Source organism: Aquila chrysaetos, chromosome 3 (assembly GCF_900496995.4).
Source record: "Aquila chrysaetos chrysaetos chromosome 3, bAquChr1.4, whole genome shotgun sequence".
Classification (NCBI taxonomy): domain Eukaryota; kingdom Metazoa; phylum Chordata; class Aves; order Accipitriformes; family Accipitridae; genus Aquila; species Aquila chrysaetos.
The window spans coordinates 58345867-58361414 of record NC_044006.1 but is presented as its reverse complement, the minus strand read 5'-3'; the positions used below and the strand labels follow the sequence as shown (position 1 = coordinate 58361414).

Below are 15548 nucleotides of genomic sequence, written 5' to 3'. Positions count from 1 at the left end.
GTTAGAGAATGGGAGAGGAGCCATGGCACAGTGTTGCAAATGAGTGTGATACAGGTCAAGCTGCAGGGGAGGTAGGTTGGGAGCTAAATGTGTGAGACTCCCTCTCAATGTGTGAGATTTGACACATCTACACTGTGAAGACTGTAATTTTAAAATCTTCCTAGGAGGGTTGGAAATACAGTTTCCTCTGAAGCCCAGAGTCAGGCTTGTTAATCATTCTGTATCTTTATTACAAGAGGCTGTTTCTTTTGGCAATGGAGGGAGCGTATTCCCTATGATACTTCCAGGCCATCTACAGAGTAAGCATATTTAGTTACTCTGAACTGGTCACGTAACCTTTTAAAACATTAAATTCAAGAATCCGGTCCAATCACAGCCCAACCCTTCCTGTATTTCACTATGTCGTTCAGTTTAAAAAAGGAAACCTTATTTTAAAAAGCTTTATAGACCAAGTTCCATCTACATGAACTGTTTATTTAGGCAGGAAGCTACTCAACTACTATTTCTGGAAATAATGGGAAAGTCATTGCATACACAACAGTACGAATAATGCCATTGTTGTCCTTTTATTCAAAGCTACCAGAACCCTCTCATTAGGCTTTAAAATTCAGTTTAGAACCCTAATTCTATCTCTAAATTCCTATTTTGTTCTCAGGCTAAACATAGGCCAGTAAACAATATCCAGAACTAACAAATAATCTTTTAGTTCCATTTCATCTTCATAAGCAAAACCAAGTAGCTTTATACTTTTAATCAACACAGCAAACAAAAAGTGATAGCTATTAAAACAGAATGAATAATTAACATTCTGTCCTTCCATACGCTGACAGTCCAGCACAGGGCCTTTTGCCCGGACTGTGTTGGATTGGTTGTCTGTGGTGTAAAGTTTTTGAAAATCTCTTTGGATTGGGATTAAGCAACTAGCTTTGATTCTTGACACAGGGTAGTAGAGTTGACTGAAGAAAATCTTCTCCTTCAGCTTCTCCAAGAGCTCTGATGATGGGTTTTCATTCCTGTATCAATTACTTGTTCATGAAATTTAGTTCCTGTATGAAATAAAATATAGAGACTTTCTATCTCCCCTAATCCTTATTTCTTCTTAATTTGCTTTTATTCCTGCAAAACATGGTAGGAATCTCTAATTCTGACTAGAAAGAGAGGAAAAACAGAGCTGGAAAAAAAAATCCCAACACAATCAGTGCAATATACATAAAATAAAAAGGTTTGCTCCATTTATGTGGCTGGAACATCCTCTTAGCTGTAACTGGATTGAAAAATTACAGAGACTGTAACAGAGAGAAGGGAATAAAAAAAAAAAAGACTACTAATAATGTATATTTATTCTAAGCACTGTCACTGAATATGGAAATTCAATTTGAAGGCTTCCAGACTTCAGACTACTTTCTATGCAAACACTGTTTTGGGTTCTGCGACTTCCTCACCTTGGTCTGCAAACGAAATGATAGACTGAATGGTTGAACTGAGGCACTGGGACCAGTGTAGCTCTGGCAGTGAGGAACACAGCTCTTGCTGTGCTCTGCCTGCACCTGTTTGCATTGCTCATTCCTCTCAAACTATACACATGCAAGTTTAATGTGAAGGGTGCACAGGCACCCCAACCTCTCTTGTTAGAATATGTCACTGAACCATTGACTGTTTCTATGTTCTCAAATCACTTGAAAACACAATTCATGAAATATTGGATGTATGGTTACAGCTTCCTAGTTGTGCTCATTTGCCTCCATCTCTAGATATGCCTGCTAAAAAAGCTAACACTCAAGCATGCCCTGCCAAATTCTCAAAATACCCTGCGTATTGCTATCCACAGAACTCTACCTGCTTTGTGGACCTGAATTATAGTGTGTATGCTTCACAGATGCCAACTGCTTTTTCTGAAACACATACATATGGACACAGGTAATAAGATTTGCACCTGAATGAAGTTTTCAATCTGCTTTTTTCTCATAAATCAGCTATTCTAGGTTCAAACAAAACCAAATGAGCTAGGTAACAACCTTCTGTTCAGCATAATCCAAGTAACTGGCCCATTTTTACTAAGCTTTATTACAGTTACCTTTTGTCTTCAGTAAAGCATAAAGACAAAACCTTTTTGTTTTTTTTTTCCTTCATAATTTGAAGAGAAATTATCATCCAGGTATCCTGGAAGACCTGTTAATAAAGGAAAATCCTGACCCCATGCATAAAGTAATAGAAACCTCCACTGCAACATTAACGCTAAGCGATTAAAAGCCCCTTCTTCTGGACAATTCCATAGTCATGCTGACTCTTCATTACTACTTTTTTATATATTTATTAAGCATATAGCTATTGTGGGATGCAGTATTCAGTTTGCATGCTTTTCGAGTGAAGAAAGGAGATCCCAAGAACAGAAAACACTGCTGGTGATGGACTAACCATTTTTGTTCTAGTATTTCCTTACTCTATTAGATTAATCTCAGTAGCTAAAGATTGAGTAATTCTGAAAACGCATATTGAGATTCCACTGCAGTGTTGTTTGGATCGTATTACAGAAAATAACAAAGTCCAACCATTGCTGGTTTTGTTCTGGTTTTGGTAGGAAAACTCTCACTTTTGGTTTTAGCTTTTCCACAGCTGAAGTTTAAAACTTACCTCTACTGACCCTTGCATACTAAGAGTATAAATTACTCTTTCACAGTGGAGAATTCAAAAGCACATTTCTCTAACAGCACCCTGGGTAGTTCTAAACAAGGTCACATTAAAGTTGCATTGTTCCTATTTGAAATGTAACTATGCAGTTTCTTTTTTTATGTGGTTAAATGTAAGCTCAAACAGTAAGGGTCAAAAATTGACTGGCAACTCCTGTGCCAAACAATATCGGTTTAATGTTTTCCGTTCCTACATAATTTAGGACAGCCACAGAATTTCACAAAACCTCTTTCAGTATTATTTATCTGTGTTGCAGTACTGCTCGGAGGCTTCATCTGCAATTCTCCATGCAGTGCCTTAACCATGAGATCATCCATCCACTTAAATATGATACAATACCTATCATCTGCTGGAGCTTATACACAAATGTTATGAGCTGGCTATAGCAGTAAGATAGTATTTTAAGTACATTACCTTAATTTGTCAGTTATCCCACCTTTTATACCTGTATAAAGAACAGGTCAGGTATGAAAAATCAGTGAAATATACCAAACATTATTTTTACAACAGTCCTTCAGAGTATAAGAACATACTGTCATATTTATTCCAGAAAAATGACAAATTGATGACACTGCAAGTGGGGCATCAGCTGTTAATCGGGGCATACTACATTCAGCATTTTTTTTTTGGTTCACAGAATGTAATTAAATGAATACATACCCGAATGAAAGAAAACCACATTCTTTGCTTTGAAAAAGATAGATCACTATGCTTACATGAACTCCTATTTTGTCCAATAGGGCTCTATACATCCATAATGTTGTGAGCAGACTCCATTTGTAGAAATTTGGGTGAAAAGACAATGCCTTCATGTGATCACAGAAGGCAGTAAACACTTTCTCTGAGCTTTTATGTATGGCCTGGGAAACGCATGGTGACCTGCAAGACAGAAGCCTTTGCTTTCTTGTTATGCTTAGATGTTCACTTGATGGCTCCAACAGGTCTTAACACCAGTCATGGGAGATGGGTTATAAGGAGCTTATTTTGTGGGAAGTTCCCAAGAAAACTTTTAGAAGAACTAGATTTAAAATTGAGATCCCTAAAACCATAGAAACAAGCCTCTACAGGTCATCTCTTCCAAGATGTTGTCAAGTCACTTCCAATAACATAGGGTAACTTTCTAGTTTAACAGTTTTTTGAAACTTTTCTGTCTCAGGTAAAATTCAGTATCAACATGTGAAATCATCTACCACCATAATTTTTTTCTTCTGCAGCAAACATTTACATGTTTATCACCCAAATGAACTGAAAGGAACACTGAAGACCTTCCTCTCAAATAAACAAACATAAAATGCAATTGGTGATGGTATTGCCCCATAGAAATAGGAACTTTAGTAATCACCATTTCACCTAGTCATAACATTTCTCATGCTGTAACACTGCTGCCCCAGAAGGTCTTTCTCACTTGGACCACTGTAGGCATGCTGAAAAAAGCATCTATTCGCAAGTGCTGCTGATTTGCCTTGCTCAGCTAAATACCCACTTTTCAATCATCTAGGCTAGATAAGCAGCCCTGAAATGCACCAGATGAGGTAAGTATAATAGCTTAAAATCTTGGGATGCCACTTATAACTTGCCAACACACACCAGTTGGGAATCAGTGCTGGACCCCTTCTAGAGGTCCACCACCTACTACAGTCTCCATGCTTGTGGCAACAGTTCTTTAGCTAGAGCACAAGGTCTTTGCCCTTCTGTGCTCTGTAGTCTTTGGTTCACACTTAGTCAGTGACATAGCACGGTGGGTGTATTTTATGCTGGACTTTACCATTGCATCATTACCTACTCAGGAAAGAATACTGATGAGTAACATTTCACTGCTTTCTCACAAACAATCATGGGTGAAGTAGATTTTTCTCTCCCACTGGTTTGTATAGAGCAAAAGAACCTGCTTTTCATTACAGTAGCGCTAGTAAAAAGTTGTGGATGATAAGGAAAGAGCTCTGTGCTGTGGAAATGAAGACTGTGATTCAGACACTATTTTTCCCCGCTTGTGGAGAAAAGTAATAAAAGTTAATAAAAGGATCCTGAAATAATGATAAATATTGGAATGCTTTCATACTGCCACAACACTTAATTTAGATACAACTGCAGGTATTCCTATTGATTTTACTATTCCATTTTTAGTGTTGATATTTTGGTTAATAGAAGTTTTCCCTTCATGAATAAGGTGGGAGATTTCATTGTAGCATTGAGACTGAGAGTAACATCCAAACGATTTTTGTCTGCGTGCTGAGGAGAAGGCTCTGAATGTAATTTTAATAATCTGGAACTTCCAGGAATGAAGCCTCCAACTCAAAGATTTCATATTAGCGGTTTGGGGAAGCTGTATGCCTCTAATTATTTCTGATGAGCTCCAGAGCTTTTTCACCCATAAGCCATCAGGTTGCATCTAAGCTAAGAAATAATTAAGTCAGCCTTTTTTTCCATATAAGTAACATTCACTGCCTTCTATCTGAGATTAATTTAGCTGGGTCTCCATCCCAGTTCCTACTACAGACTTGCTACTCCACCACACTCTGTAGCCTTTGCAGAACAGAGATTGCTTACCTATGTCTTGGGCCTAATTCAACGCAGATGTGATCTTAGATGGATCTGCAAATGACAGTTCCTGCAGAAAACATTGAGTTACCATGTATTCAAGTTTCCTTTAACAACATACTCAGATGCCTAGCATTCAGAGTTCCTTGAATAAAAGCCATTGTTCACCGCCAGTCAGACCGTCCAACAGAAAGTGTAAGGTAATCTGTACAGCACAGAGGTAGCAGATGATGAGACTCACTGCATCTGCACTGCAGGGTGCATATGCACCTATTTCTGTCTGGGAGATCTTAGACTGAGGCCAAATTGGTCTTCAGGTATTTGTGAAAAATTATCATGCTATTGTCAGTGATGAACAGTGAGGAGACAAATCCTAAATTCCAGACCAAAACTAACCTGGTTAGCAACAACAGTAAAAAAAAATCTGATTCAGGATTTTTGAGAACTACAAATCGCTAGCATTGGCCCTGAAATGGACCAGCCTGCAGATTGCAGGAATGGAAATGGAGCTGGTCAGCAGTTTGTCTATTTGCTACTGCACTGTGACAGACAAAGCAGACAATAAGCATTTACAAGACTGCCTGCAAATCTGCTTTCCTGTTGCTTGCAGCACAGCCGGCATCTCAACATTACGAGTTTCATTGGGTACCAGATGTTTATGTCTAGATGAGGCAGAAGCTCTACAACTTCCGTCATGTAATATTTAAAGCTTGATTAGGTATTTCTCATTTAATCACATATATTATTAATTTCAACGAAATTACTGTTTCTCCCCACGCCTTTAAACAGCCAGTGCATAAAAGTTGGGTTGCTAAGGCAGAATTATAGCCAAGTGTTCCAGTTTAGCTGACTGCATTCTGATTACTTAATAATGCCCAAGTATGTGCAGAATTTGTCCTTGCTGTGCGCCACACAGAGTGCTGCACTACTGAAAAAAAAAAAACCCAACCAAACCCTCAGGAAAGGCTGCACTGCATTGGCTTAAGCGCTTTCCTGAGCGTGGTTTATATTCCAGGTAGTGAAGCAAGTCCACAGCCAAGGAAAAATGCATGACTTCTTGCTGTACCGTGCCCACAGCACTAATGAGCAAGTCAAAAATGAATGGCAACAGCCTGCTCTGAGGAGCTGAATTCACCATTCTGGCTGAGAATTGATTGCCCCGCGGGACCGCTGGTGTGCCCCAGAGAGACTCAGCCTCGGAAAGGCTGCAGCACCGAGCCTGAAAACCAAACGGGATACGAAGCTGGAGGAACGTACAGACGCTCCTCACCCCGCTCACGGGCACCGCGGGGCCGCGTGTCAAACCTGCGTGAGGCTGAGGCCCCGCACCGCCGGCCCCCCCCCCCCCCGCCGGCCCCGCACGGCGCTGCCGCCCCGCCCGGCAGGTGCCCGCCGGCGCACGGCCAGGCCTCGGGCCTAACTTCGGGGAACGGCCGAGCTCCCCCGCGGCCCCGGCTCGCTCTCTCCCTCCCGCCGGGGCAAGGGGCCGACGCCGCCTCAGTGAGCCTCGGGCAGGTGCGCCCGGGAGGCGGCCGCAGCCCGGCGGCGCCCCCTCCTCCCCCCCCCCCCGCCCCGCCGCGCCTCAGGGCGGCGGCGCGGAGCCCGCCATCTCGCCCCCCTCGGGGCGGCTGCGGCGCGGGGCTCCCCCTCCCCTTGCTGCGGGCCGCGCCGCGCCGGTAGGCTTGGCTTGGCTTGCGGCTGCAGCGCGGGGCTCGGCGTGAGTCACCCAGCCCGCGGCGCGGGGAGCCGAGCGCGCAGGCACACGGAGGAGGCGGCGGGGGCGGGCGGCGGCGAGCGGGCGGGGGCGACAGGCACCGGCTCCCCGCCCGCCCACTCACCCATGCTGCCGAGCCGCAGTCAGCTGGAGCGCCGCTTCCTCCCCAGCCGCCGCCGATGACCTCCTCGCCCGCCGGCAGCCGCTGAGGAACCCCCGGCGTCCGCGCCAGGGCAGGGGATGGTAGATCGGCCGCCCGGAGCCCCGTCCAGCCCAGCCCGCCGCACAGCAGCCTCGGCCGCCGCCGCCGCCGCCCGCGGGAGCCGCCGCCCGAGAGGAGACGCAAAATGAACCCCCAGTGCGCCCGCTGTGGCAAAGTGGTCTATCCCACCGAGAAAGTCAACTGCCTGGACAAGGTGCTGGGGCGCTGGGCGGGCGGGGACGGTGCCTCCCGGGTGTGCCCGCCCTGCGCTCCGCTCCGCTCCCCTCGGCTCCGGCGGGGCGGGCCGGACCGGGCCGGGCCGGGCCGGCGGGGGAGCGGGGCGAGCCGGCAGGTGGCAAAGGCAGCGCCTCAGGGGCTGCCGCTGCGCCGGCATCCGCGCCGCCGCCACCGCCGCCGGCGGGCGACAGCCGCCGTGTCACCGCGCTGGCGCAGGGCGGGGGGCGAGCGGGGGCCGCGGCGGGCGAGCGGGGGCCGCGGCGGGCCGGAGAGCCCCTGCGCTGCTCGCACGGGGAGTGACGGCGCCTGGGGCCGGCGGCGGGTCCCCGCGTCCGCCTCCCCCCGCCCCGGCTCCCCGAGGGATGAAGTTGCAGGCGGTCCCCGGCCGGCTGTAGTTGTCGGTGCCTCCCCGAGCTGGGGCGGCTTCGGCTGCCGCTTACGCCATGGCCGCCTCGGCGGGGATGGTGGCCGGGGCAGCGGGGTGGCGACAGCCCCGTCCCTCGGGGGTGTCCCCCGCTGGTGCCGGTTATCGCCGAGCGCGGTCGCTCCGTAAATAACAGCAATGAGGCTGTGACAGATGCGCCAAATTAACGTCCGCGGAAAGGCAAGGCGGTAGGAGATACTGGAGGAAAATACCGTATTATGTGCTAAATTTAGTATCTGTTCAGCGTACCAAAAAGCCAGCCGTCACGTTAGTGATTTTATTCCCATAGTATTGCATTCTAAGCGAGCGGTGTCGTTTTTTTTCTTTAATGAGGCAAAATGTCAAACTCCTGCTTCAGTTATCTTTAAAATAATCCTGGCAAGGTCAGCGTGCGGAGGTCTTGGCACTCACCTTAGCAGAGAATTTACATTTCTGAGAGCGTTTCAGAGCACCTTTGGTTTTGCATGAAAGTAATTCTTTTGATGTAGTTTACAGAGATCTATAACGCGTGGCCAAAATATTGACGTGTAATTGTGTTCTTACATTTACTGTGCCCTAACATGGCTTTCGAAACATCAGTATCTTAAGTAATTCTACTTCATGTTTCTTTACAGTACTGGCATAAAGGATGCTTCCACTGTGAAGTTTGCAAAATGGCTCTGAACATGAATAACTACAAAGGATATGAAAAGAAACCTTATTGCAATGCGTGAGTATTGTAAATGTCAAGTCTTGCAGAAATGCACATGAAAAGAAAACCTGGCTGTGGATATTGTCAAATAGGTATTGTCGTGCTGTAAAAACTTAATCTAGAATTGTAGCAGTGCAGTCTAGAGCCGTTTAGTATCTTTTCAGACGGCGTATTCCACTTGCATTGAAGTGATAGAAGATGAAAATATTTGATTATGATGTGTTTAGGCAGTGTTTTAATATCAGATCTCAGGATACAGGTCCTTTCCTCCCAGAAGGTGTCGGATCTGGTGCTGACTTCTATTACATTCATTATTGGCCTGCTGGATTACAGTTGTCCATTATGCAGCACTCTGTTCAGGCTTATGGACCTGGTCAGCATTTTGTAATAAGAAAACAAAGTGCTTCTCGGTTGTGTAGTTTACCAGAGACAATATCCCATTAGAGATCATGACAACCTATTTTTAAAACTGTTGTGGTGCTCACATATCTCGGATTACTAAACTAGATATTTACAAAATCACTGCTTCAAATGCTTCATGCTATTTTGTATTTTGCTTCTCTCTTAGATTTTGGTAAAGAAAATAGATTAATTTTGGTTGTAGAGTATAATCATGTTGTATTCCACTTTTAGATTTTGTTGTGTGGATTTTGAAGAGTGCTTTGATGTTTGGCTTGCAAATAACTGCAGAAGAGCATTTTGAAACATGTAGAAAAAAGGTGCTTATTGTTCTTTGTACCACGGTCCTAAGATTTGCTTGCGTTGCAGTATGTTTTAATCTTTAGAAACAGTTATAATATGCTTTATTAGAAGGATATCTCTAAAGAATTTTGAATCAAGTTTGATCTTACATGTTATTCATACATTGTTATTGTTTTCACCTTTACCTACTTAAAACATATGTTTTAAGAGACAGTATTTTGAAACTGTAGGCATGTTGTAATTTTTTCAGAAATACTCTCCTATACTCACAATATTTGTTTCATGTTGAGGTAGACAGTCTATGGCTGGCCGTCACAGAATAGTTCAACAGCATATGCTCATTTCTTCCAGGCTAAAATTGAAGCCAGTCAGTGCCTATCTGTCTAAAATATGAGTTTTGTTATAAAAACTGCTGTGCTGCCAAAACTTGAAACACCTGTTTCAATGTGCACAGTTGTACTTAGATTGCTTTAGGAACATATGGAGTTGCACACATACATTTCTAGCCTTCCTTGAAGTGCTTTACAGTGTATGGTGGCAACACTAGACCTCTTGTAATAAAGTGTGGTCAGTTGCCAGTCTTACCTGCTGTTAGAGAGAGCTCTGTAGGAAGGGAGATTCATGCTTCAACAGGTGGCAGACTACAAGTTGGGAGACTACTACCTAGGGGTTATTGGTCCTAGATGGGACTCTGCTTGTGGTACTATTTGAGTTGAAGTATAAGTACAGGCTTACATCCTTTACAGTGATTAAAATTCTGATAATACTTTGGTGCCTTTTACTTAAAGTTTTGTGGTTAAATTTCAGTGATGATACTTTGGTTGCTTGATGTTTCCTATGTAATCAGATACTTACTTGTTCTTAATAACACTGTTTACAAAGTCTCCTCTGTGATATACATCAGTGTTTCCATGCTGTGCATATTTAACTTCTGTTGTAGGAGAGTTCTTCATCTATGTAGTTACGCTACATGGTGTATTCTTCTATTTACAGATGAGGGGGAAAAAGGGTGATGGATATGTTATGTACCGTTCAGGTGCTATTCTTCCTGGTAGTTTCTTTAATGAGCTTTGTAACAGTGATCCTTGAAAAAATAATCTCTCTCTTTGACATGTCCCTCAAACTTGATGTGTGAAACAGGAAGAAACAACGTAAACCCTTGAAAGAATGGGTTTCTTCTGTTAAAGAAGAGCAATGTGTATTTTGTTCTTAAGTTTTGGTAAACGTAAGTTTGGTGTGTTTTTTTTTTTTTTTTAAAGAGAAACTTTAATCAAATAATCTAAATAATTTCAAGTGTTCTATGGAACCATGAAGGGAAGACCAAGGTGTGCTTTGTGGTTTCAACAAACTTTAATATCCTTCAAAGGAGGGATAAGGTGTTTGTTTATGCAAAACTGTGTTTTGAAAATACAGTTGCTTTAAATTACCATATTTTGACATGGCACTCTTGCATCTCAGAAGGTTACTTATTTGCAAAGCAGACGCCGTTGCAGTATTTCAAATTATGATGTGTCTTATCCAGTGTGCATTAGTAAGACGCAAATCCATTTTTATGTTAAATACTGCTTGATCAGAAAATCTGCGAAGACAAGAATGCAAATTTACTCATACAAACACCTACAAGCACTTGACAAAGAGCAGTTACTGTTAGACTGTTTATTGAGGCCATCCATCAATGAGAGTGTAATTTGTAGACAAAAGTAAAGAAGTATGCACTGATTTGAATGGGAGAGCAATACCATGAAGTTGTTTAATAGGTTTGGAAGCCGTAGTTAGCTTTTTGTAAGGACAAGTCGAAAAGCATGTATCTTCAATAATTTCTGTATCTGTTTGTTAGTTCACAGGTTAGATAATGCACTTGAGTATATTTTGACCTTTGAACTTAAAATATTCCACCCTTTTTTTTCAGGTGCTAAAATTAATCGTTTTTGCTGCATTACTGGCAAAGATCAGAAGTTACTTTAACTGTAAAACATAATTGTTTTTCTGTTAATGTAAGAAAAAGATACTGATTTGTGAATGTTCAAACTATACTTTTGGTGGAGGAGAGTAAAGTCACATGGATTAACAGGAACTAGTGAACCAGGAAGGAATAGATTGTGAAATACTTTAATTCATTGACCATTGGAAAAGAGCAGAAATATTTGTAAATGCAGGATTCCACCTTTTTTAAGGGCAAGTTTTTTGTTGGGCAGCTTGCCACATTTCCAGCTAAATAGTTGCATACGTTCCTTGTGATGAGGATAGCAAAAGTAATAACTGGGCTACTGACGTAGTAGAACTGGTACAGGTCAAGGAGCTGAGTTGCCTAGTATTGCACTTCTGATACTGATTTTGTAAGTGGTAGATTTATGCAAGATTTTGCAACTGGGTTAGAGAGGAAAACTTTGTCTAGATGTGCTTGTGTGTAATACGGCTTTGAAAAGAATGATCTTTGTATCATAGAGTTTCCATGAAGTTCCTTGATCTATCTCCTTTAAACCTTTCAGTTCTCTTACTTGTAGAGAAGAGATTATGCAACTTCGTTCTCTCTCTTTTTTTGTTATTTACATAATTTGTGAACCGTTTGTCAGTATAGTTTATCTCTGCTTGTTTGTGTAGTGCTTAGAATATTATGCTTTTATCTCAGCTGGGACCTCCGAGTAGTACAGTACTCTCATGATTTACGGTGTTGTGTTTCTCACTTCCCTTGCATTCATGTTTCATCTGAAAGGCCTCATACACAGCATTTTGAAGCTTGTAGATACTTAGCACGTGGACACTGCTAGGTTTGCCTGAACAAATTTAGTCTTACCTTTTATTTGCTGTCTGACTTTAGATATGCCATGTTGCCAGAGAGCTGCTTGATTTGTGAAATAATGTTGATGAGACTAGGGACTCAGACTTGTGGTCCAGTTTTGCAGTTCAGGCAGGTGCTATGCATTGCCTGAAGCAGGTGAATGAGCCATTCTTTGTCTCTGAATGTGCATGTAAGTAGTAAAAGAAAGGTTAAGATAATTAAAATGGCTTGGGTAATCCGATGATTTGTTAAATCAAGGTGGCTTTCATGCAAATCTGAACCCCTATTCCACTTTAATATCTGCAAATAGACATTATTAAATACTTGCTTAATATATATGGAAATGATAAGAAGAAAAGTTGTTGTTGTTATTATTATTTGCAAACTCAGAGCTGATTCTTCCCAGCTGCAAATAACCAAGATGATGCAAGGAAATGAATGGCATTTTGGCAACTAACCATCTGTGTACTAGTTCTCAAGCTTGTTAAATGATTGAATCATGTAGGATGATTATATGGTAACTTATTCTTACGAATATTCATATAAATACTTTTTTGACAGATTCACTAGACCAAAACACAAGGCTAGTTTTTATGCAAAATGTAGAAGCTGAAATGCATATTTTTGGAATGTTCTTGCCGCATTAGCTATACCTGCTGATGCAAACAGACTTCCTGCATGTGTGAACACATCTGACAGAGATGTATTTTTTAATTTCTGCAAAACCTAATAGCTTAAGCTTCTGCAGACCTGATATACCCTCTTGCCAAAGGCAAACCACCTCACTGTTGGAATGAATTCTTCTGAAATATTTAGCATCTAAAATTTGGAAATGGCCTGCACACAGGGTTGCTTCATTCAAGTTTTTATTTATGACAGTTACCATATGGAATGATTACATAACTTTAAAATTTAAATCTACTGTCATCAGTCTTAGTGTGGATTATTGACATGAAGAAAAACTCATCTTCACTTTATTTTTTCTAGATTTAATTTCTTTTTAACTCATGCCAGTAGGAAATAGATATGCAAATACATTTGAAATATTGTGATGTTGTTAGAAGAATTGTACTACAGTTTCAATCTGCAAGTGCAGTCAAACTTTACATTTTAAGATACTATAGGGGTGGGATGAAAAATGTCAAAGTTATTTTACACCAGCTTGGAAATGGTAAGAACATGGTACAACTTCCTGGACAGTCAGATGGGCTGGAAAGTGGAAGCAGTTGCTTGTAATCAGTGGATGAATATGACCATTAAATGGAATCCATTGTCCTGAAAGATGCACTTGTGTATAGAAGTTTGGTTTTAGCTGTGAAACATGAGTGGGTTTTCTTTCTACCAGTCAGAAAACTTCTAGAAGGTGACCAGGAGTGTGATGATATTATTGTTACTAAAAATAGCTAGCGTTATCTTACTCTTCAGTGTTGATTTCAGCAGGTGATTATTTCTCAGTTTAAATATGGCAGGAAGAAAGAAAATGAGTAGGTAAGGAGCAGCAAGAATAATCCTTCTGATACGATGGGGCCACTTCTGAGAGTTGCAGTAAAAAGAGCACAGAGAGTAAATGGATTTTTGTTTTCTAATTCTCCCTCTTCAACTGTGATTGAACAACAACTTATTTAGTGTAAAAGGATAACACTGAGTTTGGGTTAAGGAGCAAGATTGTTTTATGGCGTTAGCTTACAGCTGGTTATGTGTGTTTTTGTTTTTTTTTTTTTTTTCTTCCCTCTCTCCTTGTTTTGGCCTTTTCAGCTGTTTCTGATAATTGGATTTGATCAAAAGTAAGCTGTTATACAGGTCAACCCAAAATGGTCATGTTTATAAAAAGAAACAACCCAGAAACTCCCATGCAAATGTTCCTAGAAGGCAAGGATTTGCACTTTATCACTTTATTAACTTTGTGTATTGAAGATTTTCCTCTTAGGATGTAATACAAAATGAGTAATGCAAATAACAGAACCACTGGAAAACCAGCTGCTAAGGGTCTCAAGTCAGAGCCAAATACACCTATGTCATTTAAATCCATTATTTCTTGTTCAGCATCCCTTAAGTATGGACTCCAGTATTTGAAAACACTTACCATGTCCCTCCTCAGCATTCTTTTCTTTAAGCTCTAACTCATTCCTTGTAGATAGTATTTTCTGGTAATTCTCGTTTCTCTACCTTCAATTATCTCCAAAGGGTCTGTGTATATATATCTCTGTGTGTGTGTGTGTGTATATTTTCTTTGAATTGCAGTGCCCAGTGGAGCATTACCAGAGCTGGTAGAACAGCAAGTGTGCCTACGCAACTCATATAATTTTTCTCCTAAGTCCCAGTACAGTCTTTGCCATTTTTTTTTTAATTGTTGCAAAACCCAAACTATTGTTAAGTCATATTCAGGTTGTTGTGGGCTACAGTTTTATCTTTCTATGCAGAATTGCAACCTCAGCAGTTATTATCCATTATCTGAGCAGTTAATTGTTCTTGGCCAAGCACAGAATCTTCCACTTGGTTCTCATTGAACTAAATCTCCATTTTTCCCCAGGCTGTTTCTCCAATTTGTCAAGTTCATTTTATATTCTAATTTTGTTCCCTAATGTGCTTACAGCCCCCTCTTATCAACCTATCAACCCTCCCACCAGAGAGCCTGTAAGCACATTGCAAATTTAATAAGTGTAATCTTCATTTCATCACCCAGGTCGCTAGCTGAAGGCCTGGAAGGGTATTGGGAGCAGTACGTACTTTTGTGGTCTGATGCAGCCTTCCCTTCTGTAGTGGGTAATGATGGATGAGTGAAGTACTTTATCTTCTCTACCTATTCATGGAGTGCTAGATCAAGCGTTAAGTTCTGCATAAGAAAAAAAAAATTGTGAAAGAGCGTAGTCATTGTGGATATTTATGCAAGCTCTGCTTAAATATGAGGGACAGCTACAAGTACTCTTGTAGAGGAAACATACATTCCTGCTGCTCAGTGCTGTGGTATCTTACTTGGTTAATTGAGTATTGAGTCCAAATTAGTATTGATGGTATCCAGTAATGAAAAGGAAAGTAGGACAAGAAGCCGAGCCTATTTGCTGGAACAATTGAAGGATCTTCTTAGGCAAAATATATTTGAGTCTCTGAAAGGGGTTTGATGCATATCTTTAAACTTTTTGAAGAAGGCACATGAGAACACTTTGGCAGAGTTGCTGAATACTGTGCATGAGGCAGGCGGTGGTTAATTGCAAAGAATAATAGTGAAGAATAATCATCACTGACACTCAGATCTTGGGAAGAGTTGGGCTGTGTTTTGATTGCTGTGACTATGTCTGAGTAATGGCATGCAAAAACATTTCTCAGGCTCCATTTCAACATGTTCAGTTGACTGTGTCCTGATTCCATGTTTGATCAAGATGTGCATATGACACCTTACATGCATGTGCTGGTGGGTGTGCAGGGAGAGGACTCTGTGTGCCCCAACAGGTCCCGCGGTTTGCATTGTTGCAAGCTGTGGAGAGCACCATGGAGTGCTACAGTTTAGCCGCAGCCAGCCCGCTTACCTGCTGGTGCAAATGGAGTAGAAAAACTGCCCTGAGGGAGATGAGTTGT

The 15548-nt window shown here is 41.9% G+C and overlaps 1 protein-coding gene and 1 long non-coding RNA gene across 3 annotated transcripts in view; one reads left to right on the top strand and one right to left on the bottom strand.

Moving 5' to 3' along the window:
* Nucleotides 1–544: 544 nt before the first annotated feature.
* On the bottom strand, nt 545–5284 carry LOC115339252. The gene is made up of 3 exons (XR_003922670.1): nt 5236–5284; nt 3103–3133; nt 545–1046 (listed from the first exon to the last, which is right to left on the bottom strand). It is a non-coding gene; the product is annotated as an uncharacterized LOC115339252 (long non-coding RNA).
* Nucleotides 5285–6937: 1653 nt separating this feature from the next.
* NEBL (nebulette) overlaps nt 6938–15548 on the top strand; it is a 274542-nt gene continuing 265931 nt past the window's right edge. The window contains exons 1-2 of one of the 2 annotated variants that reach the window (XM_041122468.1): nt 6938–7356; nt 8418–8512. In XM_041122468.1, the coding sequence (XP_040978402.1) occupies nt 7288–7356; nt 8418–8512 (164 nt within the window). In that variant the 5' untranslated portion in view covers nt 6938–7287. The remainder of the gene's footprint in view (nt 7357–8417; nt 8513–15548) is intronic. The other variant, XM_030008943.2, reaches the window with a different exon arrangement.